The sequence below is a fragment of the Sapajus apella genome, unplaced genomic scaffold (assembly GCF_009761245.1).
Source record: "Sapajus apella isolate SASKATOON/1434 unplaced genomic scaffold, GSC_monkey_1.0 scaffold7, whole genome shotgun sequence".
Lineage (NCBI taxonomy): Eukaryota > Metazoa > Chordata > Mammalia > Primates > Cebidae > Sapajus > Sapajus apella.
The window spans coordinates 7,661,858-7,689,583 of record NW_022436947.1 but is presented as its reverse complement, the minus strand read 5'-3'; the positions used below and the strand labels follow the sequence as shown (position 1 = coordinate 7,689,583).

Sequence of the window (27,726 nt, the reverse complement as noted above, 5' to 3'; positions counted from 1 at the left end):
TCACCTCAAATTATGGTGAAGCACCAGATGGACCATTTGCAGCAACCTAGTAAATTCAAACCCTGTATAAATTCCTTTACCTTTTTTTTTTTTTTGAGTTCTGTATCTCATATAGAGGAAAATGCAAATATTTATCCACCATCCTTGTTTATAAGTACAGTGTAAGAACTGTTTTTGGAAATTCGCCTCTCTGAGAAGTTAGAAAAAATAGTCAAATGAAGATTGAAATAAACGAAGATGAAAGAAGCAATTGAAATTTTCATAAAATTATACTATTCACTTAGTGAGATACAAGGTCTGGATCATGCTTTCTTGATATAAATGATGACACTGATACGGGGATAGTAAGGATGGTTTCAGTTAGGTTGACATTTCCAGAAGTCAAATTCAGCCAAACTAGAATGATAGATAAGTACTTGACTCATCTTCTGGATGATTTTTCTTCTCAAGACGGAAACGTGGAGATCCAACATTTTGTGCATAATTCTGACCAAAAGGAAGATTCACTGGGAAATTTAAAATCGCAATAATCTTTAGAGAGTATGTTATATCATGTTGAAATTTATACAGCAAAGAAAGTAACACTAGGCATAGCTAGGTGTTTAGTTTTCAGAAAGTTAAATTTTTAGACATGGAGAAAATGTAGGTATGATCTCATGAATACAGCCTATCAAAAGGAATGTAATTTATGATGAGGGGTGGAAGATTATACAACATAAAATTTGAACTATAAAATGCTGAGTAATTTTAACAAAAAGTAATAGCAAACGTTCAGTGACAAGGTGTATTCTAAAATACACACACGTGCGTGCACACACAGACACACAAACTATTCACTTTCACAATAACCCAAGAAGTAGCTACCATAATCTTCTTTTTTACAAACTGGGAAACTGAGTCACAGATTAAAATCACTCAAACAAGGGCACACTGCTATTAAATGGTGGAGCCAACATTCAAACCTATTTAGTATGCCTTTACAGCCTGTACTTTTCACCACCACACTATCGCGTTGCCTTCAGAGGACTCTCTGATGAGGTCACGGAGAAGAAGATGTATTTAAAAATGAAAGAAACGCCCTGCAATCAATCACAGATGAGTGCACATAGCAAACACACAAAATGTCCAGTGGGCCCGTGGGTACAGTGTTGCAGAGGCTAAAGCCCAGAATGACTTAATGGTCATCAGAGATGCTAAGGACAACAAAATGCAGTGTGTGGCTATGTGTAGGCACAAAGAGAACATGAAACAGATAGGTCCACAGATGGGTGAACTGGTGAATGTAAAGAAAAAGCAGAACAACTCTAACTTCTCTTTTGTTTCTCTTATTTAGAAAGGGACCTTTTCAAATGTAAGGATAAGACAAATTGTGGTAAGAAACAGCCGTGAGGAAAGCGTCAGCTGGCATCTGGCTTCTTTAGGCTAGAACTCAAATAGATCAAATCCGAGGGTGTTAAGGAAATTTGTTGAATTTGAGAAATTGTTCAGCACATAAAAGGTGACAGAACACCCAGGTTACAGCAGATATTCCTATTTCGTAAAACACAGTGAAGAAAAAATTCTAGAAACTACAGACTAATGCGAGACAAGGATCCAATATGATAGTTAGCACATGGAAAAGGATATGGTGAGTGCCAGGAGCCAATATGGTTCACAGGAGGGAGAAAAAGTATCATAGGTGCCCAAGGGCTACTGAAAGAAACGGAACAGGTCTTACCATGGATGGAAAAGGGGTGCTACGCATATATCCCTGTAGTTACCAGTCAGAGACCAAGTCTTGCCACAGTCTCAAATACCTTTGTTTAGTTTACAAATCGGTATGAATATATATTTTTTTAACTTAGCTCTTATGTCCTAACAAATCAGGGTTTACCAGTAGCAGCCCAGGGTTTCTCTGAAAATCAAATTTGACTTAATCCAGCAAGGGAACATGTAAAACATTAAGTTTCAAGTGAATGTTCTGATGAATGAGCCTAAGAACAAAGAGAGCTCTAAGCTTTTCTGCCTAATAGGTGGTCCTTTCTCAGTTTCATACCTGTAACCTAATTGCCGAAGGTTTGCTTGAGGGTTGGCTGTCTAACCTAAGGAGCCCAGAAGTTGTAACGCACTGAGTATACTCATGGGCATGGACTTTGGAAGATACATTCAGCCTTAAGCTGAAGCTTTTGCAGAGTAATTGAAAGCAGCTCCAAATTGAGTGACCTTGCTAAGAAGTCTGCTTTGATGAGGCCTGCATCTTTAATCTGAGATTCTAGAAAATAGTAGTGAAACCCATGGCATACTTTTCTGAAAAATTAGAAAGTAAAATAGTCCTGTGAAACATTTTCTGAAGCAAAGGCTGAATCTACTTTGCAAGGGAATCTTGTGTGTGTTATTGAGAATAAGAGCAATTCCTAATGTGTTCAGTACTCACTAAATACAAAAAAAAGATAGCAGAGTTTATCTGACAAAAATAATGAAGAGAAAGGAGAAAGCAAATTACTTGCTTCCAAATAAATATGATTTATATAGATTTTCCTACCACCTCCCCTCAGTGTTCAGGAAGTGTGCCATATTTTAAATGTTTGACTTTTATCCCTGCCTTGGCTAGCAACTGGAGAGTGGAGTGTAGGAGGAACTTGTTTGCTGTGACCAAATCCTTCCTTTCCAAAGATAGTGATTTGTGAGCAGCTGGTTTCTTGTTTGCTTTGAGTTGGTTTCGGTTTTTGTTGTTGTTGGGGTTGTTGTTGTTTTTAGCAGCATAACCCTTTCTTCCAGCAGAATTTTACTGTAAAATCTTAACTGGGTAACAAGTTAAAGTGGAGCCTCTGTGATTAAGGAAGTAGGGAGGGCAAAACAGAGAGAATGGAGATTGAGAAATGTTAAATTGAATTAAGTTTGCCCAAAGCTGCCTCTGTACGTGTTTTAAGTTTGACCTAAAGATTTCTTTTTGCATAGTGAACTGTAACCTAACTTGATTTGTATACAGACTGGAACCTACTCTTGTAACAGGTAGCTGAGACTCAGCCAATCACAGTAGCCCAGCTTCAGTCAGTGACAGGCAGCTAGCACCTCAACCCAGGTTCAAATGAGACAAACACTGAGCTGTAACCAAGTGTGCGGCCTTTGTACATCACTTCTGTTACATGTCACTTCCTTTTCTCTGGCTATAAATATAATCTGCACATGTGGTAAAGCAGAGCATTCTGAACCATTTTTGGTCTGGGCTGCTGTACTATTCTAGAATCACAAATAAAAGCCAGTTAAGATCTACATTTGTTGTAATTTAGTCTTTTAACAGAGATTAGGAACTCTGCATGGCACTTTCCAAAAATCCTTGCTTTAGAGGTTGCAGCATTGCATTGAAGGTGGCTCAGAGATTCTTGATGACCCTTTATCTCACTCCTTCCTGCTCAGGTGTTCTCTGAGATTTAAGGTGCCTCAGTCAAAAATATCTCAGGAGTAAAAGGTTACATTCATTCGTCAAGGCTCAGTTGGGAAAATAGAAACCATGTTAGGTATTTCAAGCAAGAAGGAACTTAATATAGGGAATGAGATGTTTTGGAAATTGCTGAAAGGGCTTAGACAGCAGTTGGAAGGGTACAAAAAGCAAGGAATCTAGCTGCTGCCTTTCAGGAAGATCAGGAAATGCAGCCGGGATTTCACCTTCCTGCTGCCAGGAAGCAGCTGTCTGCAGGAGCTCTTCTGGAAGCTGCTGAAAGCTTCTGATTGGCCAGCTGCCTGAGCATCTTTCTGCCACAGTAAGAAGAGAATCCTGCCTTCCCTTTCTTTTTGACTTACACATCTTTTGGGAGTACCTCTCAGTGGCAGAATCCAAACCCCAAACCCCTTCTGGCAAGAAGTTGTAAGTGTTCCTATACTTCCAGGAAAGCAGCTAGAGGTGACGCTGAGTTGCCAACAGACAAGGGCACAAGGGTATTTTCCCATTTCACTCTCTACAGTGAATTTAGTCTAGAGTAATAGGAAGGTAAACATATTTCCCAGACAGCAGATAAAATAGCATAAAATAACAAGACTCCTGTGGTAGCAAACAAAAAGCATCTTTCCAAAATAATCCTGATTCAGCTGTTTTAAGCCTTAATGGAAAACCTGATTGTCAGTGTTTTTATGTGCATATTAAAATAATTTATAACCCAATTTCTGTTTCTTCAGGTGAAAACAACACAATTTCTATCAGTTCGGGTCAAAATTTCATAGGTATCATAATGGCTGTTTAGATTCAGAAGCACTACTGTCTTAGCTTTACCACCAGGAATCACACTCATGTAATCTTCCCTTCTCATAGTGCTTCTTTGGCAGAAAGGAAATAAACTGTGGTCGGGAAATAAATGCTGACTCCAGACCCTGTTTGAGTAAGGCAGACATGATCTCTCAGTCACGTGAACAATTTCAAGGCTTTGGCGAATATTCTTTGAATTCCTAAACTAACCCCTCAGTTCCCTTTGTTAAAGAACCTATCTTGGCAGACATCTTTTCCTTGGAAGCGGGGTGGGGGGGTCCCTGTCATTCCTCAAAATAATGTTAAAAACACTGCTTTATATCTCCTTCCAAGCTGCTCCTCAACGTCATTCCTGGTTTTCCTTCCAATCTACCACCTACCTCATGCCTCCTTGAAAGGCCATCTCTACCACTGAACTGGCAACTCTGGAGAAAGGCATTCTCTCTTTTTTATGTATGAAAAGATAAAATTTGAACCTGCCCTCTGCCTTAATCCCTTTTCTCTCCTGCGTGTTTTCACTGATTTGAACATTGCCAGAATCCTGTGCTGTTCTCATATTTCTATGATTCCTTATTTTAAGTTCAAAATGTCATGATCATGATCTTTACCCAGTGTATATGTTTAAAGTATTAATATATCATTTTCTTTCTGGCCATTAGTCCCATGAACAACTAGGCCCACAGATCTCAGATTTCTTGCAAGGTTTTTCCAGGAGTAAGGGGATGAGCCTAGGAATCTCACTCTTCCAAGATCCTTACCAGGGGATTCCACAACGATCACTTTGATTTGCTGAGCACTTACTAGGTGCCGATTATTGTTCTAAATGTTTTATGTGTTTTATCTCATTGAATCTTTTCGATGATCCTCTGAGGCTGAAGATGTAGTCACTTTGATAAACAGGTTTACCGATTTGCCCAAGGTTATCCAGTTACTGAGTGATTGAATCATCATGTAAATACTACTTTCCAGGCCAATCAAAAAGAAATGGTTGTCAATCCAAAAGAAATGTTGTACATAGGAATTTGGTTCTTAGTTAATAGAATACTCATATCCTTTTACTTAGAGAAAGATATTTGGATTTCGAGGTAATATCCTGAAATATAATCAACTGACAGAGAAATGACTGCTTCTCTATATAGCTTACTCTCAACTGGCATAAACACAGATTATTAATCTTTTACTTTAAAAAAATTGATTCTGGAAGTATCTGTATGAACTGTTCATTATTCTAGGGATTATCTGGCAAAACTGGAACAGATGTGTGAATAGTATTCAGGTGTTACTAATGTATAAAGATGGAAATATAGTCGTATATTATTAACCTTCACAAGGCATTCATCAATATGTGTATTGCACCAGCTCATCAATTCAGCCTGCACAGGGACTATCTGACACCAGAGAGATTAAAGGAAAGGTACTTAACTATTATCTTTGCCACATGCTGAGAAGTGGCCACACTTGTCCTCACTGAGTAGAAATTGCCTTAGCAAGATTTACACCTGCATAGTCTGTAGCATGTGTCAGCAAGTTAATTCTCTGTCTCTTTTTTACTTCTAACATGCTTCAGAGGAGCCCCTACCAATTACATGGATAGCCACGGCGATAATCTATGTGCTGGATGGCAGAGTCAGATTCTTCTTCCAGATAAATCAGTTGTCCAGACGTTATTCACATGGCAGTAGGATCAGAGTGGCCATGACTGCTAAGATTCTGCCTGTTTTCCTCTGCAATCTCAGTGGCTCTCAGGTTTTATCATTAAATGTGTAAAGCTAGTGTCATTGTTCCAATCCCCACATAAAACTGTAGACAGAGTAAAAAATACTGGATTTTTAATTTACAAGAACAAACGACCCTATTAAAAAGTGGGCAAAGGACATGAACAGATATTTTTTGAAAGACATGCATGCACTCGACAAGAAAAAAAGCTAAGTATCACTGATCATTAGAGAAATGCAAATGAAAACCACAATGAGATACCATCTCACACCAGTCAGAATAGTTATTATTAAAAAGTCAAGAAAATAACAAATGTTGGCAAGGTTGCAGAGCAAATGGAACACTTATACACTCTTGGTGGGAGTATACATTAGTTCAACCATTATGGAAAGCAGGGTGGTGATTCCTCAAACAGCTAAAAACAGAACTACCGTTCTACCCAAAAATCCCATTACTGGGTATATATCCAAAGGAATATAAAGAGCTCTACTATAAAGACATATGCATGCAAATATTCATTGCAGCACTGTTCACAATAGCAAAGACATGGAATCAACCTAAATGCCCATCAAGGACAGATAGGATAAAGAAAATGTGGTACATATACACCACAGTATACCATGCAGCCATAAAAAAGAACAAGATCATGTCTTTTGTGGGAACATGGATGGAGCTGGAGACCATTATCTTTAACAAATGAATGCAGGAACAGAAAACCAATACCACATGTTCTCACTTATGAGTGGAAGCTAAATGGTGAGACCTCATGGACACAGAAGGGAACAACAGACTCTGGGGCCTGCTTGAGGGTGAGAGGAGAGGGAGGATCAGAAAAAAATAACTATTGGGTATTAGGCTTATGCCTAGGTGACAAAATAATCTGTACAACAAACCCCCATGACACAAATTTATAACAAACCTGCACATGTACCCTTCAACCTAAAATAAAGGTTTAAATTTAAAAGGTACTGGGTTTTGGTTATTAATTCAACACCTTTAGTGAGGAGGAAGAAGAGGAAGAGGAATTGCCATGTATTAGCAATTGTGTGTCAAATCTGTTCCAAGTCTTTATATATTTTCTCATTTAATCATCAGAATCGTGTGAATTAGGTAGGATGATCCTCCTTTCACAGGTGGGGAATCTGTTATAGAGAACTTCTTCCAAATAGTGTAATATATAAGAAAGTCAGAAATATGAACACAGGTCAGTCCACCTCCAAAGGGCCACCTTCCTGTTTACTATACTTGGTACTTACCCGCTGGTTTCAGAAAACACATTATGTGTTGAGGATACAAAGATAAAAGTGAGGTTGTACCTGCTATTGGTTAAAAAGTGTGCTAGTCTGTTCTTGCATTACTATTAAAAAATACCTGAGGCTGGGTAATTTGTAGGAAAACAGGTTTTATTGGCTCATGATTCTACAGGCTGTATAGAAAGCACAGCACCAGCATCTGCTTCTGGGGAGGCCTCAGGAAGCTTCCAATCATGACAGAAGGAAAAGGGGAGCAAGTATCTCACATGGTGGGAGCAAGAGGCAGGAGATTCACACACTTTAAACAACCAGATCTTGTGAGAACTCATTCACTATTGTGAGGATGACACCAAGCTCTAAGGGATCCTCCCCCATGACCCAAACATCTCCCAGTAGGCCCCACCTCCAACATTGGGAATTACATTTCAACCATGAGGTTTAAAGAAGACACATATCCAAACTATATCAAGAAGGTAATGAATATTTTAACTTAGATCCAAATTTGTGAGTGATGCAGCTGCCTCAAAAAGAAACCCATGAAATACAGCAACTGGAAAAACTTAAGTTGAAGAGGAACTCCATCTGGGACTTCCAATTCAACTTCTTTAGTTCTATCCCTACTTACTTGCTGTGTCATATTGGGAAGTGTGCTTTATTTCTATCTGGTTCAGTTTCGCCATTGTAAATGGTCCTAATGTTTCCAGTTTACCCACTGAATAAGCCATTCCTTAAGGCTCTTTGGAAGATTTACAAATGCTTAAGCTACAAGGATCCTATTTGAACACATAGACAAATGTTCTCTCTCTCCTGTGTAATATTTTTGCCTCTACAATTCCTCAAACCTTAAATCTGTGTCCCTTATTCATCCAAAATACCTGGTTAAGTATTTGTTAACACCTTTAGATGCTCTTTGATGCAGGGTTTTACGGAAATACAAAAGGCTTACAAAGTCCATGGAAATCTAATATAGCACTGCAATAGTGCTTTTCAACAGAAGAACAGGAGCTGTTCTTTAGCCTCCACTCCCCTACCCACCCTGTTTCTCTTTCATATCCGGCAGGAGCTGAATTGGCCACACCATATGCCTTTTTAGCAGATGATGATTTTTTTTTTACCAAGCCTTAGGGGGGATTATTTGGAATAAAGGAAAGATCAATCTTAATGTTTCTCCCCAGGACTGAAAGAGACTGAGGTCTGTACTATCAATCACAAGGTATAAAAATCATGTGTCTATGATGGTTTGCACTGTATGCAGATAGGACCCCAAAGCTAAATGTCCTGGGGGACCTGGGACTTGCTCAGCCTTGTTACCATCAAGCACTGTTTCCTGAGTAACCAGATGCAGTTTGCTCACTACAGAGCTGTGCAGTGTGTAGTGTGTATTGTTGGCCCAGCACTGGCCTCATATCCTGTGGTAGCCTAAGGGAATGACTCTCCATTTCTACTTTGGCTCTTATTTTTGTTTTGCTCATCAGAATGGGCCTTCCTTGAATCTCCTTTGTTCCTCCTGTCTAGTTTGATATTTGGAATAATTCTTCCATTTCACCTGCTCATACCCTTCCTGGAGCTTCACTTTCTTACCCTGAAACAGAATAATGTTCCAGGCTAATGAACTATTTGGAAGACATTAAGTTAAAGGCATTGTGGAAATATAATGTAAAAAAAAATGATTATAAAACTTTTTGATTTGTCCTTAACTTGAAGATAAAATTCAACAAACATTATCAGCAGTCTACTGAGGATAAGGAAGAGCTACACACTGAGAGATTCCAGGAAGAAGTAGTTATTGTTTTCGTTATCATAGATCTCACAAGCTACTAGGAATGCTGTGGGCACATACAGAGCAAGACGAAATGTGCTGAGTCTGTAGGAGAGAGGCAGAGTGCTACTGGGGTTCGAAGGATGGCCCTGAGCTTTGTTGCAGGCACAGTGCGAGGTGCCACATCTCCCGTTTGCTCCTCACAGCAACTCTCTAAGTTGTATTGAGGAAAACGACACTTAGAGTTAAGAAATTTGCTCTAGAGGTAATAAAAAGTAGACGAATAAATTCTATTCCTCTGGGAAGCAGCAGGAAAGAGTATGGTTTCATAGAGATGAACATTTCTCCTAAGCAACAGAGTTTGGTTTTTACTCTTTTGGGAGGCTCGTAATAATATATTCTCAAACAAATGTTGAAAAATCTAAGACATTAAACTGGTCAGTGAATGGAACAGGCATATCTTTTCTTCCCCAAAGAGTTACTGTTTGTAGTTAGGGTAATATAAGGTGTTTCAGAGGAAGCATTCTAAGAAACACTAAGAAGCTGTATTGTCCATAGTCTTATGACCAGTAGTTGGGGGAAGGTGTAACACATGATCATTTAAATAACAAATAGGACTGCATGTAAGAAAGTAGGTCTCTGCCTCCTCTACCCAAATATAAAATGTTCCCTCTGTGAAAGTTCATTATACAAATTGAGTCATTCTTGTTATCCCTACCTAAATCAAACTCAAGAGGCCAGAAGTAAAATCACTCTGTGTACCTTACACCTGCTCCAAGAATTAAATGTTCCACAAGCCTGGCTGCTGAAATGGCCTGCTGTAACTCTTAAGACCAGTTTTACCTAGTAGCTGCCGAAACGACCTGCTGTGACTCTAAGACTGGTTTTACCTACCACCGTCACCCTCAATCAGAGCTTGACAGTTACCAGAAGCTCCTCTAGGGCCAGTGAGCTTTCTTTTAAAACAATATGTAACATTTGTCTTTCTCATATGACTCCCAGCCTTCTCTTTGTTCTTCGGACGTGTCACAAACCACCCATTGTGTGTGCCCAGACTGCAATTCTTACTTTCCAAATAAAATGTTTTAAATTTACACATTCATCTCTATATTTTGTATGATTTCAACACCTCCATATTCTGGAAGCATTTTTTAAACATAAATATATTACCAATTATGTGACTAGACCATAAAAAAGCACATATAATTAAGACAGCTTCCCCCTCATCCTCCAGTTCCCCTCATTCTTACCACTTTTTTTTCTGATAATTTCTTCCACTTTTCCCCATCCCAGTTCTTACTAAATCCCTTTCATCTGCCCTTCTTCTGCAAAAGTGGGCAAAAGAGAGAGAGCAATGAAAAGGCTGGGGATTATTGCTTCGTTATTGAGAGGTAAAAGGATTCATTGGTTGGATGCTGTGTCTTAGAGAGTAGGCTTTATCTCTGCAGCTTCTATACACACATGTATGCATGCGCAGGATCTAATCTGACTGATGTGCAATCAGAAGGAACAATATCAGTGAGCATGGTCGTTTTCAAAGTCATATACACACGTGTATGCATGCGCAGGATCTAATCTGACTGATGTGCAATCAGAAGGAACAATATCAGTGAGCATGCTCGTTTTCAAAATCATACACACGTGTATGCGTGCGCAGGATCTAATCTGACTGATGTGCAATCAGAAGGAACAATATCAGTGAGCATGGTCGTTTTCAAAATCAATTGACTTTGCTATTAACAGTCCAAACCTAAACTTGCTGGGGTCCATGAAAAGAGGTAGTTATTATTTGCAGGCAGAAGAACTGTTGCTTCTGAAATAGGAAGCAACATGAAGAGAACTTTCCAAACATGTTTCTTAGATAAGGCCCGTTCTTATGTAGAGACATAGAAGAAGAACTTAAAACTAGATCATAGACGGTTTGGAAGATGGGAAAGAACAAGTGAATACATGAATTGCTAATAGTGGCAGAAGCCGAATACTTCTGGGAAAAGAGTAGTAGCTTTAGAAAATGGGACTCAGCAAAGAGTGATCAGAAAGAGTTACCGTGAAATTTTAGTTTGGCGTAATGATCAAGAGAAAAGGACATCTCTATGCCAAGAAAATTCAAACCAGATGTTAATAAGGTGATAGTTACTTTAGCATGTGAAGATCACCCCTCCATTCCAAAGCCGGTAGGCTTCATAAATACATTAGCGTCTACAGTGTACAAAGCACTAGGATAAGGAAAGATTAGTTTGTGTATGTTTGAAAATAATTCAAGGCAATAAATGAAATGTAGGGACAGGAGTACAGAGAAATTATGAAGACTGGGGGTAGAACTAGTCGCCATTGAAGCTCCAGCTTGGAACTGGAGTATTATGGTATCTGACATTTAAATGTGACCCCAGCGTTAGGCTTGATAGCAGCATATCCCTTAGGCATTTAAGGAAAGGAAAGACATTAGATGGAGGGGCCTTCTGTCACTGTCCTCACTGACTTTGTAGACCCTGTGAATTCGTAATATCACAGACCTAACAAGCACTCCTATTTTTATTTTTTTTCAAGTACATTTCGTTTTGTCCAGGCAACAACATCAAAGGATTTCAGAATTGTCATAAGACCTAGTAACATATTGCTGTAGGAGTTAGGAAGGTACTGTTAATAGTTTTCTAAATAGGGAAACTGAAGATTAAAAATTAGATAATTTTGGGCTAGGCACAGTGCCTCATGCCTGTAATCCTAGCACTTTGGGAAGCCAAGGTGGGAGAATTGCTTGAGCCCAAAAGTTTGAGACCAGGCTAGGCAACATAGCAAGACCTTTTCTGCACAAAGAAATTTAAAACTTAGCCAGGCATGGTGGTGCTCGCCTGTAATCCCAGCTACTTGGGAGATGAGGTGGGAGGATTGCTGTCTTACAAACAAAGAGAAAGAGAGAGAGAGAAGAGGAGGAAGGAAGGGAGGGAGCAAGGAGAGGGAAGGAAAGAAGGAAGGAGAGAAAGGAGGGAAGAGGGGATGAGAGAGAGAGAGGAAGAAGAAAAGAAAGAACTTCCTTTTTTCCAAGTTAGAGTGGAAAACGTGTCTTTCACCTCTGTACAAATAGGAAGATGATTTGGAAATCATTATTATACTAAAATTTGATCTTCTAAAATGTTTTCAATGAGAAAGTCTCATGGGATTATTCTTTACCGTCTGTCTGTATCTTCTAAAAAGTTTGAATTCACAGTATTAACCTTTCCTTTCCTGCCGAGATAACCATCTTTCCCTTTTCAATTTATCACTTTCCTGACAGCTGATACCAGTCTAAGCTAATATTGTAACAATTTTAGATAATATTGCAGATGCACAAGGACATCCTCATATGAATCAATTAAAGAAGTCACAGTAAGTTGCCATTCAAAGTGTAGCAGCTGCATCCTTGAAAACAGATGCTCTTCTGGGTCTGAATGAGTCTAATTTTAACTAATTTTAAGACCTAAACAGATTTCAGTCTGGTTAATATTAGGATGTGGAACCACTTGAGACATCCTAATGTCCTCGTCTGATTACTTCTCCATGACAGCTAGTATGTTGGCTTTCCTTGAGAGATGCTGGGTATTTAATGCCAGGCATTTATATGTCAATAGTATAGAGAGACCCCAAGCCGTGGCTGCAGCAAAGTGGACTGACAACTCATGAAATTAAAGTGGCTTCTAACAGCAGCACGATTTATAGGGAAAGAACTTGGGGTATAAGGATTCACCAAAATTGCTTTAAACTATATTTCTGTTAGATTCCTAAATCTTCAGAAACTAGATATAATGAACTATTTTCCCATCCCTACTCCCTCACTAGTTTATACTCAGGAAACTAAGGAGAAAGAGTTGTAAATGGAAAGTTGTTTCTTTTTTCTGATCTTTCTTTAACAGACTGTTACTATGTTATTCTTTGTCGTATTACATTGGTCAGTTTAATTAAAAAGGCATTGATTGAGCTTCTGTAATGCCTGTGGTCTTGAACATGGAAAAATACATATAATACATAATTCCTTTACTGAAATAATTAATGATCCGGAAGGGAGATATAGTTAATGGAATATAACTTCTGTTCTAGAATTGAGAGGGGTAAGGGAACATCCAGAAGAGCCACTGACCCTTCCTGGGGAATCAGGAAGGACTTTCTGAGCCAGAGAAGGCATGAATAGTTTTAAGAGTAAGAGCCATCACAGGTGTAGAATCATGAGACAGCATGATATGTTTAGGAAATTTGCCTTAAAAGGGTGGTAAATCAAAGGGTCAGGCTTGCATAGGGATATGTTGGAGAGAAAGAAGAAAGTGCTAAGAGATGGAGAAAATCTGGAGGATTGGACAGAAATAAAAAATCGTGGAAAGCCTTGCTAAGGAGCCTAGATTGATCATATAAGCAGTGAGAGACATTGATGTTATTTATGCAAGAAATTGACATAGACTATTTTGCATTTGGGATAAATAACTTTAACTCATATTTAATTAGATAAAAGGGGGCCAGGTAAGAAGCAGAGATACCAGTCAGGAAACAATTGCAGTAGTCCATGGAAGAGATGAGGTTCAAATCAAGAAAGTGGCAGTAGATGTAGAAAATAAAAAATTGGCTAGACGCAGTAGCTCATGCCTATAATCCCAGCACTTTGGGAGGCCAAGAGGGGCAGATCACGAGGTCAGGAGTTCAAGACCAGCCTGGCCAACATGGTGAAACCCCATCTCTACAAAAAATACAAAACTCAGCTGGGCATGGTGGTGCATGCCTGGAGTCCCAGCTACGTGGGAGGCTGAGGCAGGAGAACTGAACTACTTAAACCCGGGAGGTGAAGGTTGCAGTGAGCTGAGATCACACCACTGCACACCAGCCTGGGTGACAGAACGAGACTTGGTCTGAAAATCAAACAAACAAAAATAAACAACAAGAAAAAATAAGTATTAAGAAAATATTTTTAAATAAAATTGGAAAATTGGTAGAAATTAGTCTTTGCTAGAGAGAGTTGAAAAATTACACTCATGTTTGCAGCTTAGATTCCAGATTGATGTATCACCTATAAAAAGAGAATTCAGGATAGAGAACAGATGCTAAAGAAAGATAATGAGTTTAATTTTGAAGACATTGCATTTGAGATGCCTATGGGATGTACAGGTAGCAATATCTTGCAAATTGTTAATCAAATAAGATTTAGGAGTAATCATTTTATGGACAGCAGTGCAAACAATGAAAAGGGATGAGCTCACTCAGAACATAATGGCAAGTAAGGAAGACCACTAGAGGAAAAGTCCCCAGAAACACCAGCATTGTGGACGGACTGAAGGAAGGGGATTCAGTGAAGGAAACTATGGAAGAAATGTCAGAGAGATAAAATAATGCCCAGAAGAATACGCCATATAAGCCAAAAGAAGATGATTTCAAGAAGTAAAGGGCCAGTGAATTAAGAGGTAGCAGAGGGCCTGCATGAGATGAGGACTGAAGAGCGGCCAGTGGATTTGGTAATTACAATATCATTGATGGCTATTACCAGAATAGTTTTCAATAAAAAGGTGAAGGCAGAGTCAGATTGTGGCACACTGAAGAGTAATAGGAGGTGGGATGGGAGAAAGTCAGTGTTGAGATTCTTTTGAAGTCTTTGTTGAAGACTAATAGGGAGCAGGTAGAACAAAGGGCCTGAGGAGAGAACATTGTGAATTTGGAGATATTGCTGAGAAAGGCAAGGAGCTAGCCAAGCAGCAGGGAAAAGATTGATAAGTGGTACCGAAAGCTTTTTTTTTTTTTTTTTTAAATTAAAATCCAGAACATTTTAGTGGCAACAGTGTATACTTTTTTGTCTTTTTAAATTAATATATCATAGCTCTACATATTTGAAGGGGTACATGTGACATTTTGATAGATATATACAATGTGTAATGATCAAATCAGGGTAACTGGGATATCCATCACCCCAAACATTTATCTTTTTATGTTGAAAACATTATAATTCTCTTCCATCTATTGTGAAGTATACAATAAATTATTGTTAACTGTAATCACCCTATGGTACTATCAAATACTAGAACACATTTCATCTAAGTGTATCTTTGTGCCAATTAACCCCCCCCCCCCTTTTTATTTTAGCCTCTGGTAATCACCGTTCAGCTTCCATGAGATTCCCTGTTCAGGTCCCACATTTGAGTCAGAACATAGGATATTTGTCTTTCTGTGCTAGCTTATTTCACTTAACATGATGACCTCTAGTTCTGTCCATGTTGCTGAAATGACAGGATTTTATTTCTTTTTATGGGTGAATAATATTCCATTGTGTAAATCTACCACATTTTCTTCATCCATTCATCAATTGATGGATACTTAGGTTCCCATTTTGGCTATAGTGAATAGTGCCGCAGTAAACATGGGAGTGCAGATATCTCTTTGATATACTGATTTCCTCTCTTTTGGATATACCCAGCAGTGAGATTGCTGGCTCAAATAGTAGTTCTATTTTTGGTTTTTGAGGACCCTCTGCGCTGTCTTCCGTAATGGTTGTACTAATTTACATTCCCACCAACAATGTATGAGCGTTCTTCTTTCTCCACATTCTCACTAGCATTTGTTTTGTCTTTTTTATAGTACCGTAGTCATTCTCACTGGTGTCAGATGATGCCTCATTGTGGTTTTGATTTGCAGTTCCCTAATGATTAGTGATTTTAAGCGATTTTTCATATATCTGTTGGCCATTTGGATGTCTTCTTTTGAGAAATGTCTGTTCAGATCTTTTGCCCATTTTTAAAATCAAATTATTTGTTTTTTGTTTTTGCTATTGAGTCCCTTATATATTCTGGTTATTAAGTATATAGTTTGAAAATAGTTTATTATATACGTTGTTTCTTCTCTTTGTTGATTGTTTCTGTTGCTTTGCAGGAGCTTTTTGGCTTGGTGTAATCCCATTTGTTTATTTTTGCTTTTGTTGTCTGTGCTTTTGAGGTTTTACCCAAAAAAAAAAAAAAATTGTCCAGACCAATGTCCTGTAGCATTTCCCCAATGCTTTTCTCTAGCAGTTTCATATTTTTTAGGTCTTACATTTAAATCTTTAATCTATTTTTGGTTGATTTTTTTAATATGTTAAAAGATGAGGATCTAGTTTTATTCTTTGGCATACATATAGCCAGTTTGCCCACCAACGTTTATTAAAGAAACTGTCTTTTCCCCAATATGTGTTCTTGGTGCCTTGTCAAAAATGAGTTGACTGTTAAGTGTGTGGGATTTTTTCTGGGTTCCCTATTCTGTTCCATTGGTCTCTGTGTCTGTTTTTTATACCAATACTATACTGTTTAGGGTTACCATAGCTTTGTAGTACAATTTGAAGTCAAAGTAGTGTGATGCCTTCAGCTTCCTTCTTTTTGCTCAGGACTGCTTTAACTATTCTGGGTTATTTGTGGTTCCATTTGAATATTAGGATTTTTTTTCTATTTCTGTAAAGAATGTCATTGGTATTTGTTAGGGAGTGCATTGAATCTGTACGTTGCTTTGCGTACTATAGACATTTCAATAATATTAATTATTTCAATCCAGGAGTGTGAGATAGCTTTCCATTTTTCGTGTGTGTCTTCAGATTCTTTCATCAGTGTTTTATAGTTTTCCTTGTAGAGGTCTTTTACTTTGGTTAAATTTATTCCTACGTTTTTCTTGTTGTAAATTGGATTTTTTCTTTCTTGATTTCTTTGGTAGACTGATTGCTGTTAGCATCTAGAAATGCTGCTGAGTTTTGTTTTTTGGTTTTTGTTGTTTTTTTGTTTTCGGTACAGAGTCTTGTGCTGTTGCCCAGGCTGGAATGCAGTGAAGCAATCTCAGCTCACTGTAACCTCTTCCTCCCAGGATCAAGTGATCCTCCTGCCTCAGCCTCCTGCATAGCTGAGATTACAGGCACCCGCCCCCATGCCTGGATAATTTTTTGTTTTTAGTAAAGACAGGGTTTCACCTTGTTGGCCAGGTAGTTCTCAAACTCCTGGTCTCAAGTTATCTGCCCACCTTGGGCTCCCAAAATACTGGAATTACAGGCATGGGCCACTGCGCCTGGCCTGATTTTTGTGTGTTGATTTTGTACCCTGCAACTGTACTAAATTCATTTACCAGTTCTAAGAGTTTTTGGGTGGAGTCTCTACGATTTTTTAAATATAATATCATGTTATCTGCAAACAAGGATAATTTAATTTCTTCCTTTCCAATTTGGATGCCATTTCTTTCTTTATCTTACCTAATTGCTCTAGCTAGGATTCCAGTATGTATTGAATAGAAGTGGTAAAAGTGGGTATCCTTGTCTTATTCCAGAACTTAGTGTAAAGCTTTCAGATTTTCACCATTCAGTATGATATTAGCAGTGGGCCTGTCATAGGTGCCCTTTATTGTGTTGAGTTACGTTCCTTCTATACCCAGTTTCTTGAGAGTTTTGATCATGAAGGAATGTTGAATTTTATCAAGTGCTGTTTTTTGGCATCTATTGAAATAATCATATGATTTTTGTTCTTTATTCTGTTGATGCAATATATCGCATTTATTGATTTGCATATGTTGAACCACCTTTTCATCCCTGGGATGAATCCCACTTGATCACAGTGGATGATAGTTTTAATGTGTTGTCAAATTCTATTTACTAGCACTTTGTTGAGGATTTTTGCATTTATGTTCATTAGGGATATGGACCTGTAGTTTTCTTTTTTATTGTTTTGCTTTGTCTAGTTTTGGTATCAGCGAACAGTATGTCTTTTGTTTTCCTGTCAAATCTTGAGTTGTAGAATTGACTCAATGTTATATTAGTTTTAGGGCAATTATAGTGAAAGAAAAGTATTCAATGGAGTTGAGGTTTTTGGTCAAAGAGTAGCTCAGGGGATCAACCATACAATCCATGCTGAGGGTCCTATGAGGGACTTTTTCTGCCAGGAAAAATGAAGGCATTACAGCATTAAAGTTATAATGGAAATGAGGGTGGGAGAGAAGTGAAAGAAGAAAAGTTTTTGATTTGAGAATATGATATTAGAATTTAAAATTTCAGAGGCTGAAAGGATTTAACTTGCAGCAAGTTATTAATATATTTTTTAATTTGCAGTGGTTTAAAGAGGTGTTTTTCTGTAATGGATGGAGTGAGCAAGGGAGAGAATGGATTTAGAAGTTTCTGCTGATTCGCCAAAAAAGCAGTGTCTGCTCCAAAGACCAACGTTCAGCTTCCTTTTATGGAACAACGTTTAGGTAGTGCAGAAAGCCACGATCATCCTGCCACAAACAGCTAGCTAGGTGACTTAAAGATGTATGCTTGCCGGGCGCGGTGACTCACGCCTGTAATCCCAGCACTTTGGGAGGCCGAGGCGGGTGAATCACTACGTCAAGAGATCGAGACCATCCTGGTCAACACGGTGAAACCCCGTCTCTACTAAAACTACAAAAAAATTAGCTGGGCATGGTGGCGCGTGCCAGTAATCCCAGCTACTCAGGAGGCTGAGGCAGGAGAATTGCCTGAACCCAGGAGGCGGAGGTTGCGGTGAGCCGAGATCGCGCCATTGCACTCCAGCCTGGGTAATAAGAGCGAAAATACATCAAAAAAAAAAAAAAAAAAAAGATGTATGCTTTATGATGTTCCCCTCCCTGTGTCCATGTGTTCTCATTGTTCAACTCTCACTTATGAGTGAGAACATGCAGTGTTTGGTTTTCTGTTCCTGTGTTAGTTTTCTGAAAATGATGGTTTCAAGCTGCATCCATGTCCCTGCAAAGGACATGAACTCATCCTTTTTTATGGTTTTATAGTATTCCATGGTGTATGGTTTCCAGCTTCTTCCATGTCCCTGCAAGGACATGAACTCATTCTTTATTATGGCTACATAGTATTCCTTGGTGTATATCTGCCATGCCTATCAGGCAGGTGGGGGAGAAGGGCAAGGGGAGGGAAAGCATTAGGAAAAATAACTAATGCATGTGGGGCTTAAAATCTAGATGATGGGCTGATTGGTACAGCAAACCACCATGGCACATTGTATAACTATGTAACAAGCCTGCACATTCAGCACATGTATCCCAGAACTTAAAATAAAAGATGCATGCTTTATGAAGTGGTCATAGGAGGAACAAGGATATTAAGAAAGATCTGATGTCACCCATCCCCATGTCTTCATCAAGTGCATGTCTTCATCAAGTGATCAAGTACTAACATATTTAAAGCCTAACACGCGTGAGCTCTGCTGATATGAAGAGCAGTACCAGAGATAAATATACAACAATGTAGCCACTAAAAGGTTTTGTGTGTGTGTGTGTGTGTGTGTGTGTGTGTTTCTAGTAATTTCATACCTTAACTGTAACCTCCTAAGCAGATTGTGTTAGCATTGCTTTTTTGTAGATTTTTGTAGATTTTCATTTGACACTGAAGAGCTAGTTAATTGCTTCCGTGTTGTCTTTGTTTGCCATGTTTAATATTTCTTTGCTCAGATTTCAGTAAGCCCTGAGGAGCTCACAAGCCAGCTTTTTAGTAGAGCTCTGGGCATAATTTTTCATGTTGCTTTAATAAAATGTTATGTTTATGGTCAAGTGAAATATACAGTGTGCTGTTACTTGAAACTACTTTTACCTCACTCATTCTAAGTTTTGCTTCAGCAGCTAATCTTCATAGACTTACTCTACTTAGATTTTGTTTTTAATTTGTAATTTGACAGTGGTCAATTGCCACATAGGAAAGGGGAATTTTTTAAGTTTCTTGGCGAGATTTGTCCAGAATGCCTTTGATGGAATTTGGTCAATTAGTACAGCTTTGGACCTCAGACCAGGAGTGAGACTTCAGAGTCCAACTTCTGCTGCTTCTCATTGATACGTAGATAACTCTCTATGCTATAGTCACTGTCACCCAATAGAGGAATTGAAGGGCTAAAAAGCCCTAAAACGCTTTGAAATATTATAGTTGTATGGTTGCTTTCATCTAGCCTGTTCCATGAAAGCATTGCAAAAGCAGTGATCTTGCCTTGCAATCAAGCAGCATGATTAATGCTAACTTTAGAGAGAAGATGCAGTATCATTCATCTAGGCTCCAGCAGATCAAGTTAGTAAACATCTAGGCTGATATCAAAGTTGGCAATAATTTAAAATCTACATTGCTGCATTCCCTTCCTCCTCACCCATCAGTTCCCTTGAACAACATTTTTTTTTTAATGTTTGTCATGCTATTTTAATTTATTAAAGTCTGGTTTCACACAGGAGGACTTAGCCTTACATGTTATAAGTCTGGATTGTCTATCCAAGCCCTTTTCCGCACTTAGCAAAGCTTAGGAATGGATACTGTGCTGAAAGCCTGTAAGTGTAGACACTACATTCTACAGCAAGACATTAGCTCTCTACCCTATGAGGTGAATGACCTTATGAGTTAAGTGATGCGTCACCAATTCCCATGTTCCCTAAGTCCAGACAGCCTCTTTCTTCCGAAGGATTCTCTGAAAAAGAGAAGGATTTTCATACAGAAAAGCAAAAAAAATCAGAAATTGAATCAAGATGGATGGAGTTATTTTGTAAGTGTATGTTATTGTAATTGAGCTTAAGACCTAACCTGGACAAATCATTTGCTAAAGAATAATAATAATTGCTCATGTTTCTTGTTTATATTAAGTTTTATATGTTGTTACTCTAAGCGTTTTGCCTGCATTAATTCATTTAACCCCATGATGTAGGTACTATTATCTTCACTTTACAAAAGGAAATAATAAGGCAGAGAAAATTTAAATAATTATCTCTTGGTCACATAAATTAAGTGCTGAAGCAAGGACTTAGAGCTTAAACTTTGAGGCTCTAGAGAGCTAAGAAAACTTTTGAGTGAGATTACCAAATTATTGTTGATTGGTAATCTCTAAGAAATTATGAGGAAACGGGGATACAATGGGAGTTTAGAGATAAATGAATATAGTTCACATTTTTGTTGTTCAGCATTTTTTTAAGAAAATGTCTAAGCGGTGCTAAATATTTTAACAAATTGTTTTGGAAATATATAGATGGCAGCTTTATCAAATTTTCCAAAAGACCTTTTTAGGGTTTTTAGTTGGCCATAAGCTATATGTGAGATGAAGTGGAATATTGCACACGACCACATCCACCTCCCAGAATTTAGGGAGTTGTAAAGCATTATGACATCTAGAAAAAGGGAATCGATCATTCTCTGTAGACTGTTCAGGCCCTTTTGTGGTATTCTGTTTTGTCCTGAGGTCTGCATTTCAAGGGAAATATAGAAAAATTTGAATGTTTTGGTAGGTAGATTTTGAGAATTATAAAATGATTTAATTCAATCATTAGAATGGGTAAAGAACCGTGGACATTCCACCTAGAAAAGAGAGGACTTCAAGGAAGCCAAAAGAGGTGTCTTCAATACTTGTAGTACTGACACATGTGGGAAAGATTGCAGTTAGGTAAAATCAGAGTCAATGATTACAAGTTAGTGAAGGCAGATATTGGCTTGATGTAAGATGATCAGATCTTTCGGAGGTGGAATAGGCTGCCTCAAAAGGTACTGAATTTTCTTTCACCGGCATTTGTGTAAGTGTGCAACCAGAATGTGGACAGCCACTTGAAGGTGCACAGAAGATGGAGGTGCAGACCAGATGGTTGGGCCACGTGTCAGTGAAGGCCTCTTCCAGCTCTGAGGTTCCGTTTCTGTAGGAAATTTTCAATGGCAAAAACCACAATTACTTTTGTACCAACTTAAATGTTATTCTATGAATTGATTCAAGAGAAGCCACGGAGGTTCTGTGTGTAATCAAATATAGAAATAGTCTATCATGTCTTGGACTTAGTATTAGTCAAAGTAGTAAAAATAACAGGATGAACAGCCAAATAATATGTCATTTCAAAAAATCTGTGGGCATCTAATGACATGATTGGTGTTTAATCTTTCAGCGCTTTCTCCTGCTCAAGACACCCACACGAACATGGATCTCCCCCCAGTGTCAGAGCAGATCATGCAGACTTTGAGTGAACTTGCAAAATCGTTCCAGGATATGGCTGACCGCTGCTTGCTGGTCTTACATCTAGAAGTGAGGTATGTTTCAGTCAAGCACAGGACCTTGCAATTTGAAGGCACTGTGGTTCATGAATCAATTGCTTATTTCTGGGGAGTATCACCATAATTTCTGGCTCATACTATTGAAATTAGCCCTTCTAACACTGAAAGTGATTTTTAGCCGTATTCCGTGACGACTTGAGTGTATGGTGTATTGTGAGTGTGATGATTCAGAGCTGGCATGGTCTATGAAATCAGGTCACCTGGATTGGAATGTCACTATCAACTGGCGAGGTGGTCTTAGGTCAGTTAATTAACTTTACACACCAGTTTCCTTATTTTAAAAATGGAAATGGTAATTTCTAACTTGCAGAGATTTTGTAAAATTAAATTAAATTAAATAATTTAAATTAAATAATAATTAGCACAATGCCAGCAACACAGTAAGTGCTCAAAATGTGGTAGCTTTGCTATTCTGGTGACTATTGTGATTGATATTTTTACTAAGGTGCTCTGCTAATCAAGAAGGGAGTCACATTTGAATAAGTAGAGGGAAACGTGTAAAAAAATTATACTAATATATTTTAGTTAACCCAGTATATCTAAAACAGCATTTCAGTAGGCAATCAACAGAAGCGATTGAGGTGTTCAGCATTTTTTTTTTTTTTTGCACTACGCTTTTGAAATCTGCACATTTTATACTTACAGCACATCGCAATTTGGACTGGTCACATTTTAAGTGCTTCGTAGCTACATGTGGCCAGTACTAGCATACTGGGCAGTTGCCAAGGATGGCTGGGGTTGACTAGGAATGGGATTTTTTTTTTTAAGATGAAATGGTCAGAAGAAATGTGGCAAAGTAACAAGAATGATCCATCTGTACAAAGACCTAGAGGAAGGGAGTTTCAGACAGAGGTAGGCACACTCACAAAGGTCCTGAGACAAACTCAAGCTTGGAAGTTGTAAGAGCAGAGAGGAGGCTGATATGCTCGCAGGGTGATGAACAAGGTGGGTGGGGAGGACTGAAAGAATAAGGCAAAGGAGACAGGCTGGAGCAGGGTCTTACAGACCAAGTGAATTGTTCAGATGTCATAGAAGCCATAGAAGGGTTTTAAGAAAGGGAGTGATATCAATCAATTAACATTTTTTAAAGGTCACTCTGGCTCTTGTATGGAAAAGGAATTGCAGGAAAAAAAATGAATGGAAGCAGGGTGACCAATTGAAACCAACTCTGAGCATCAAGATGACAGAGGTGGATGTATGAGAAGTATAGGATTTGCGACATATGCTGAAGCTAATGAAGTTTGTCAATAGACTGTATTGGACGCAGGAGCTGGTACAGTGAGAGAAAAGACTCAAGGAAAGCAACTAGTTTGGGCCAGAGCTACTGTGTGGATGCTAGGGCCATTAACTAAGGGGAGAAAGACTGAGGGAGGAGAAAAATTAAGGAGAAAGGTGGAAATCAAGAATGCCATTTAGAGATGTTCAGTTTGAGATGCTTATTGAACAACTAGGTAGCGATGTCAAAACTTCAAGGTCAGAAAGTGAATGATGTGGTAATAATTCTGTTCTGAATTGCTTTGGAACATGATTAACATTGATAAAATATTTTCTTTTCATTCAGCATCTATATGAGATTTAGGTTTTAAAAATGTAAATAGGACTTTGTTTGATAGGTGACCCCTGGGAATATGGTTGGACTCCCGTTAGAACTTGGGTTTCTTCCCAGGGTGACTCCTTGTGTGTGCGTACCATTGCCCAGTGAGTTACTCCTTACTGCTTGTGAGAACCTTGTGAATGGAACACAGAAGTAACATTGCAGCTTTAGAATCTACGTTACTCAGCATTATTCCTGATGTTATTTCTCACATTAAGCTGTCCAGAAATAAAGCTCTTTCTGTATATTTTCTGATTTGTTTTATAATAACTTTCAGATTTGGTGTCTATTTACAAGTGGACAGTGAAATAAATCAGGTGTTTTCTATGAATAAATATATCCAATAGATGGAAGGAAATGAAAAACGCCAAGTAATATTTTAATACCACTGTTGCCTGAGTTACAAAGGAAAACAAGGGAATGCCAAATTAATTACTATCACAACTCCTGGAACTTATGCTATTGATCGTTTGCTTATATGTGTTCTACATATGTAGTTAATTCCAAGTGGAATGTTTGCAACATATTTGAGTAAGATCTTTTAAATCCTTAACCCCTATTCTGCCCTTTTGATACACCTTGGCAATGCTCATCTTAATGCTGAACATGCCTTAGTCATTAATTTACAAGAAACTATACAGTGCTATAACACCAGTTGCTGTATCTTCTTCAATATTAGTCTAAAAGCAGAAAAATGTCATTTTTAAGAATAAATAACAAAAAAAAAGACTGAATTTTAGAGCCCTGGATGTAGAAATTACCTTTTCTTGAATTTAACTCAGAACACAAAACATGGGGTTTTTTTTTATTAAATTTCCTCACTTGCTCTATAACATGCTTCCAACACTCAGGCTGCTTTCTTGTGAGTATGCTCCATCTTGTCTGTTCCTTTTAAAGTACGGTACATAAAACTAGCAGAATATACCACGTAAGGCTCAGACAGTCAATGTAGACACACTTACTCTGTCCTGGTCATGTCAACAATTTTTTTTTCAGTTTGCACAGTGACAATACAAAATGAATGAGACAGGTTTCATGCCAATGTAGTATAATAACTCTAGAATACAGGTGTTTGCTGAGTGCTCTGGGGGCATGACTGCAGAAGAGACCATCAAGCGGCCCTTCCAGGTGTGCCTTGTTCATTGCTATGGCTGGCCCCAAAACCTAATATATCCTGCTGTATATTAGGTGCTCATTAAAAATGTGATTAAGAATTACCTGGTTTGAAACCAAACCCAGATAAAATAAGTGCTACTTTCCCAAACAAAACCTGTTGTCTTTGAAGAAAACAAATTGGTTTGCAGTTTCTGCTTTCACGCAGTAGCCAACTTGTAAGTCCACTGCATTATCTTAAGAGGTACAGAGACTGTGTAGCCAGCATCATTCTCATCAGCAAATGCTTGTTTTGTTCCCATCCTGCTGTAAAAAAAAAAAAAACCATTAGAACCGGGGCCGGGTTGTCCAGGAGCTGGTGTGGTGAAAACGTGGCTGGTTAGCTCCTGTCTGGCACTTTTAGCCAAGAGAGCACTGTAATAAAGAGCACAGATAGAAGAAACAAAATTCATGGGTAAAAGTAATGGGACATGCTAGCAAAAAGTCCCGAACAACTTCAGATACCAAAAATTGGTCTTGTTCCCCAAAATATCTTTATATCCATAGCCTGTATTTTTCTTTGACATTGTTAAAGTTCAAACCAAAAACTGTTTTCAAATCCCGCGCAGTCTGTGTTGAAGGATCCATCTAAGGAGCGTTTGCCATTTTACCTGTGTTGTTGTGGGTCACATTTTAACCACCAAGCAGCCCCTCTCCACGGTTTGAAACATAAGGCAAATAATACCCCCAAGAGATGAAAGACATGGTGAGCCCATTAAAAACTGTTGATGTTTGTTTTTTCTATTTGAACTTTAAAGAAGGAGAAAATTAAGTTGCCATTTGAGTCCAAGATGCCAAGAATGTCACCTTTATCAGCTGATTTTTCTCACCATCAGGAGGGCTCTAAGTGGGTTCAGCAGCAACTGCCTGTCACTGTTGGGATCCGAAGTATGCACTCTCTGAAAATCAACCATCCCACTGTGTAATCAGCAGTGTTTGCAGAATACCTTAATGTCAAAGTTATGCTAAGGTCAGCAACAACATGCCAGAATTTAAATTTTAAACAAATACTTTATTTGAATTTGGCATTCGCTGATGACTATTTTAATTTCCTTTTTTTTTTTAAATTTCTAATCACTTGGGAATAAGATAATACCTTAAAGAAAAGTTCTATATCTTCTCTCGTAATAGCTTCAAGATCTCATAAGCTCTCACCTCCAATTCATAAGAATTTCCTAACTAGTCTCTCTGCTTCCAGTTGCTTCCATTCTCTGCTGTTAGTCTACCCATATACTGTGCCAGAGTGATCTTGCCAAAGCTAAGGTCTAATTATATTATTCACCTCTTAAAATCCTCCTAAGGCTCCCTGTGGCTTCTAGGATAAAGGCCTGATTCCCTGCATGGTCTTCAGAGCCTGGGATGACCTGGCCTATGCCTATCTCCCCAAACTCATGACATGCCTCTAATGTGGGATCTGTGTGTAGCAGAAAAGAACCACTCACCAGTCCTCAGAACACCCTGCATGTATAATCTCATGCTATTTTACATGGTCTTCTCGTTGCCTGGAGTCATAATGTCTGTAATTTACTTTTAAAATACTTGAGCTTAAATGCTTTATTTTATTTTCAACAAAGTGCTACTTCATGTAAATTTCAACCACAGTAGCAATCAGTTGCCCTCGTCATGAAGCCCATTCCAGAGCCGGTCAACTTGCATTAGAAAGATTGCATTTTAGAGAAGGATGCCACCAGTGTCATTATTGGTATTCTATAAAAATTATACATTTTTGCCAATTAGTCCATGAATGCCAGAATGAGTTTTTATGGGTGAAATTAGTCATTAGTTAATTAGCAACTGTTAAGATGAGCGTCAGTAAAAAGGAACAGTCGTCAAGATATTTGGATTCTCTTGGATGAACTGGTTATAAGACTATAGCACATTCCTGTATAAAACTGAGCTTAAAATGGATCGGTGACCTAAATGTAATATCTAAAACTCTAAAACTTCTAGAAGAAAACATGGGGGAAAATTTGCATGATCTTATTTAGGCAACGGTTTCTGAAATATGACACCAAAAGTACCATCCAAAAAGAAAAAAGCTGTAACTTGAACTTCATCAAAATTAAAACCATTTTTTGATAGACATTGTCAAGATTAAAATACAAGCCAAAAACCAGGAGAAAATATTTGTAAAATGCATATCTGATAAAGGACTTGTATCTAGAATATATAAAGACCACTCAAAACTTAAGAAAACAAAACCCCAATTTTTAAAACTGGGCAAATGATTTGAACAGATATTTCATTAAAGATATATGGGCAGAAAATAAGCACAAGAGAATATGCTCAACATCATTAGTCATTAGAAAAATGCAAATCAAAATCACAGGAAGATACTGCTCTACGTTATTAGGATGACCAAAAATTTTTATTTAAAACTGACAACACCATGTGCTGGTGAGGATATGGAACAACTGGAACTTTTGTATACCGTCAGAAAGAAAGCAAAACAGCACAGCTCCTTTAGAAAGCAGTTTGGTAATTTCTTACAAAATTAAACATACACTTACCATATGATCCAGCAATCTCACTTCTAGGTATTTATCCAAGAGAAATAAATGCAAAGTTATATGCCCACAAAATGTGTACATGAAGTAGCTTTATCCACAACCACCTAAAAAACTGGAAACAATCTCAGTATCAGTGAGTAAATAGATAATCCGTGGACATCCATTCAGTGGAAGGCTTTCCAGCAATAAAAAGTAATGAACAACAAAGATGAATCGCAGATGCTTTGTGCTAAGTGAAAAAGCCAAACTCAAAAGGCTACATACTGTATGATTCCATTTATATGGCATTCTGGAAAAGACAACTATAGGGGCAGAAAACAGATCAGTGGTTGCCAAAGGCTGGGGAGTTGAGTAGGGATTGACTGCAAAGGGACATGAGGGAATTTTGGAGGTGATGGTTGGGCTCTATGATTTGATTCTGGTGATGGTTATATAATTGTACATGTTTGTTAAAACTCATAGAACTGTACACTATAACAGGGGAGTTTTACTG

The 27,726-nt window shown here is 38.2% G+C and overlaps 1 protein-coding gene across 2 annotated transcripts in view; it reads left to right on the top strand.

Moving 5' to 3' along the window:
- Positions 1-27,726, top strand: part of EXOC4 (exocyst complex component 4) — an 805,456-nt gene that overhangs the window by 716,930 nt on the left and 60,800 nt on the right. For both annotated transcript variants that reach the window (XM_032275643.1, XM_032275644.1), the window contains exon 15: positions 21,812-21,953. In XM_032275643.1, coding sequence (XP_032131534.1) covers positions 21,812-21,953 — 142 coding nt within the window. The remainder of the gene's footprint in view (positions 1-21,811; positions 21,954-27,726) is intronic.